General features: G+C 36.0%; 1 protein-coding gene across 1 annotated transcript in view; it reads right to left on the bottom strand.

Moving 5' to 3' along the window:
- Window positions 1-812: 812 nt before the first annotated feature.
- Window positions 813-2,523, bottom strand: part of cdh10b (cadherin 10, type 2b (T2-cadherin)) — a 56,804-nt gene continuing 55,093 nt past the window's right edge. The window contains exon 12 of the mRNA XM_016441690.1: window positions 813-1,516. Coding sequence (XP_016297176.1) covers window positions 1,026-1,516 — 491 coding nt within the window. The 3' untranslated portion in view covers window positions 813-1,025. The remainder of the gene's footprint in view (window positions 1,517-2,523) is intronic.

Genomic DNA, 2,523 nt, shown 5'->3' with positions numbered 1-2,523 from the left:
ACACTGGAGTGTTTTATTATTATTATTTTTTTTTTCAGAACTAATTTTTATTTTCACTGGGAGCTGCTGCCTATCATTGGAAGTGAAGGTCACACATTTTACAGTTGAGTTCTGACACTTTTTTTACTAAATTATATACTAAATTGTTCATTTTTTTTATTTAATAATTTTTGGAAATCTGTATGAAAAGACTTGAGAACTGGACTTTTTTTCCCCCTACATTGTCCAGATAATTTATTTGTTTGAAAATGTATTTTTGAAAACTACAAAATGTTTAATCCAATGCAGCTTTAAATTGTGAACAAACCATGACGAGAAAAGATTTTAAAAACTTTATTATCAAAATAAGTATAAAAATATAAATACTGTATAAAACAATGCGACAGCATTCAAACGACATGAACAGAATGACTGATATTCTACAAGAACACAATTCATTGTACAGCTCTAACTCTATGTTCTGAAATGAATCCACAGTTTGACAGAACCCATATAAACCTTCCACAGGAAAACTGCCTCTTAAACAGAGATATCAAGTAGTTTAAATAATGGTCATACTTGTAAAACATATTATACACATACTGCACCTATTTTAGACTTGTCTGCAATAAAAGCTAAGCTTTTTTTTTTTTTATATATTTCCGTCAGGTTTTTTAGCCATAAACATCGATAGTGTATAAAGCTACTATCACTCACCTTGGTTATAAAACACATTGTCCACACCATTGATTACAACAAATCCCTAAATCTTAAAAGGCATCTTTACTGATTCTTTTGGGGGGCGGGGGGGGAAAAAAGAGAGAGAAAGAGTGAGAGAGAGACCAGAAGAAGAGAACAAAGTTAAAGTAAACAAAGAGAAAAGAGAATGTCTATGTAAAGAGTTCCCAGTAGTTGAGCGCGATGTTCAAGTCTTCGTAAATTTGTCTATATGCGTTACACAGCAGAGAACAGAGGGAGACTTCAGTACGTATGTGTTAATTTAGTGCTCTGAGATATATTTAAGTGTGCTGTGTTGCATATCTACTTTAAGTCTCTCTCTGGGACTCCTGCCCTATATACATATCTGCCAGTTTTTTGAACTGTGGACCCCAGTGACTCAGATATTCAAACTCTTGGTCCCCCTCGGTGGCGGCTGATTCTAGAGAGCTGAGGGACTCCGCCAAAGAGCCATTGCCTTCGTAGGCATAGGTAGCCAAGGAGTCATAAGGCGGCGCTGTGGGATCTGAGTCGTTTTCCTGCAGCCGTCCGTTGATAAAGTCCCTCACATCCGTGTTATTTTTGATGGGAGACGAGCGGCGGAAGGGGAACAGCATTTCGGGCATTATGTCCCGGCGGAGTTTGTTGGTGTCGATGACCTCGGGGTTCCGCAGGGTTCCGATGTCGAAGGCCTGCGTGTCCTCCTCTCCGCCGCCCTCGTCGTTGTAGCTGACCACGTTGTCCCTGACGTCTTCTTTTGAGATGATCAGGGGCTCCTTTTTCTTTTGACGCCGCAGGGCCGCAAACAATACCACGATCACTATGGAGACAGAGACAGACGAATGAAATGGTATCATCAGCATGGTGCAAATCAAGCTGAACACAGCTCTGTGATAGTCATGCATTCTGAATGTCACAGAGATACCTGACACTATAGAGGCGAAGCAGTGCTTCCTACAGGCTTTTGCTCGATAATATGTCTTAAAACATTCAAATCTGTTAAAAGTGGTTTGTTATTTCATTCATAATTAAAAAAAAACATTTGTTATAAGGTGGGGGAAAAAAACTATTTTTAAATTACAGATAATTCCACTACTTGCTAGTTTTTCAGGGACATTCTCATTCCGAGCATTTGTTTGGATAAAATCTTGACTACGCTGAAAATAACAATTTCCACTCAGAAAGTGCAATTTCTTCTCAGAAAGTAGGAAATTGCACAAGTAATTACAGTGTCTTTCAAAAATAAAATGTGTTCTTTATTCCTTTTTTCAGTGCAGGATGAGTGATCAATGTTGTTGGTCCAAAATATAATTCTTGTAAATTATAACTTTGTAATTTTGTCTTTTAGGAGTGTGGTAGCATAGAAATGGCTTCAAAGTTGCCACACATGGAATAAAAGCCTGGAATCGACTTGTCAGAAAGATGTCAGAAACTGATCAGTTTCATTCAGACCAGACTTCGTGAGTATTTTTGTTTTTCTCCAATAACTAGATTTGTTAAAAGGCTCACAAGAGTCAGTCATTTACAATTCAGACTAAACTGGTCACACTGTGTTTGTTTTGGTAAGTCTGATTCATTTTAGTGAGTTAGTTCATTCAGATTATTCATTTACATGAATGTTTCATTGATTTGTATGTGGCAATTTAGGTCCTAATTTTACAGCAAAATATTGATTAAAATGCCTTAATATGGTTTTGACTGAGATACAACTTGATCTGTTTAATGCTAATTATAAATTATGTAAATCATGTAATCGTATATATTTCAATATATGTAATTCTATATTTGCATCATATATATATATATATATATATATATATTTTTTTT

The sequence above is a fragment of the Sinocyclocheilus anshuiensis genome, unplaced genomic scaffold, assembly GCF_001515605.1.
Source record: "Sinocyclocheilus anshuiensis isolate Anshui unplaced genomic scaffold, SAMN03320099.WGS_v1.1 scaffold391, whole genome shotgun sequence".
NCBI lineage: Eukaryota > Metazoa > Chordata > Actinopteri > Cypriniformes > Cyprinidae > Sinocyclocheilus > Sinocyclocheilus anshuiensis.
The sequence above is the reverse complement of the archived record's forward strand: the minus strand, read 5'-3'. Positions and strand labels throughout refer to the sequence as shown.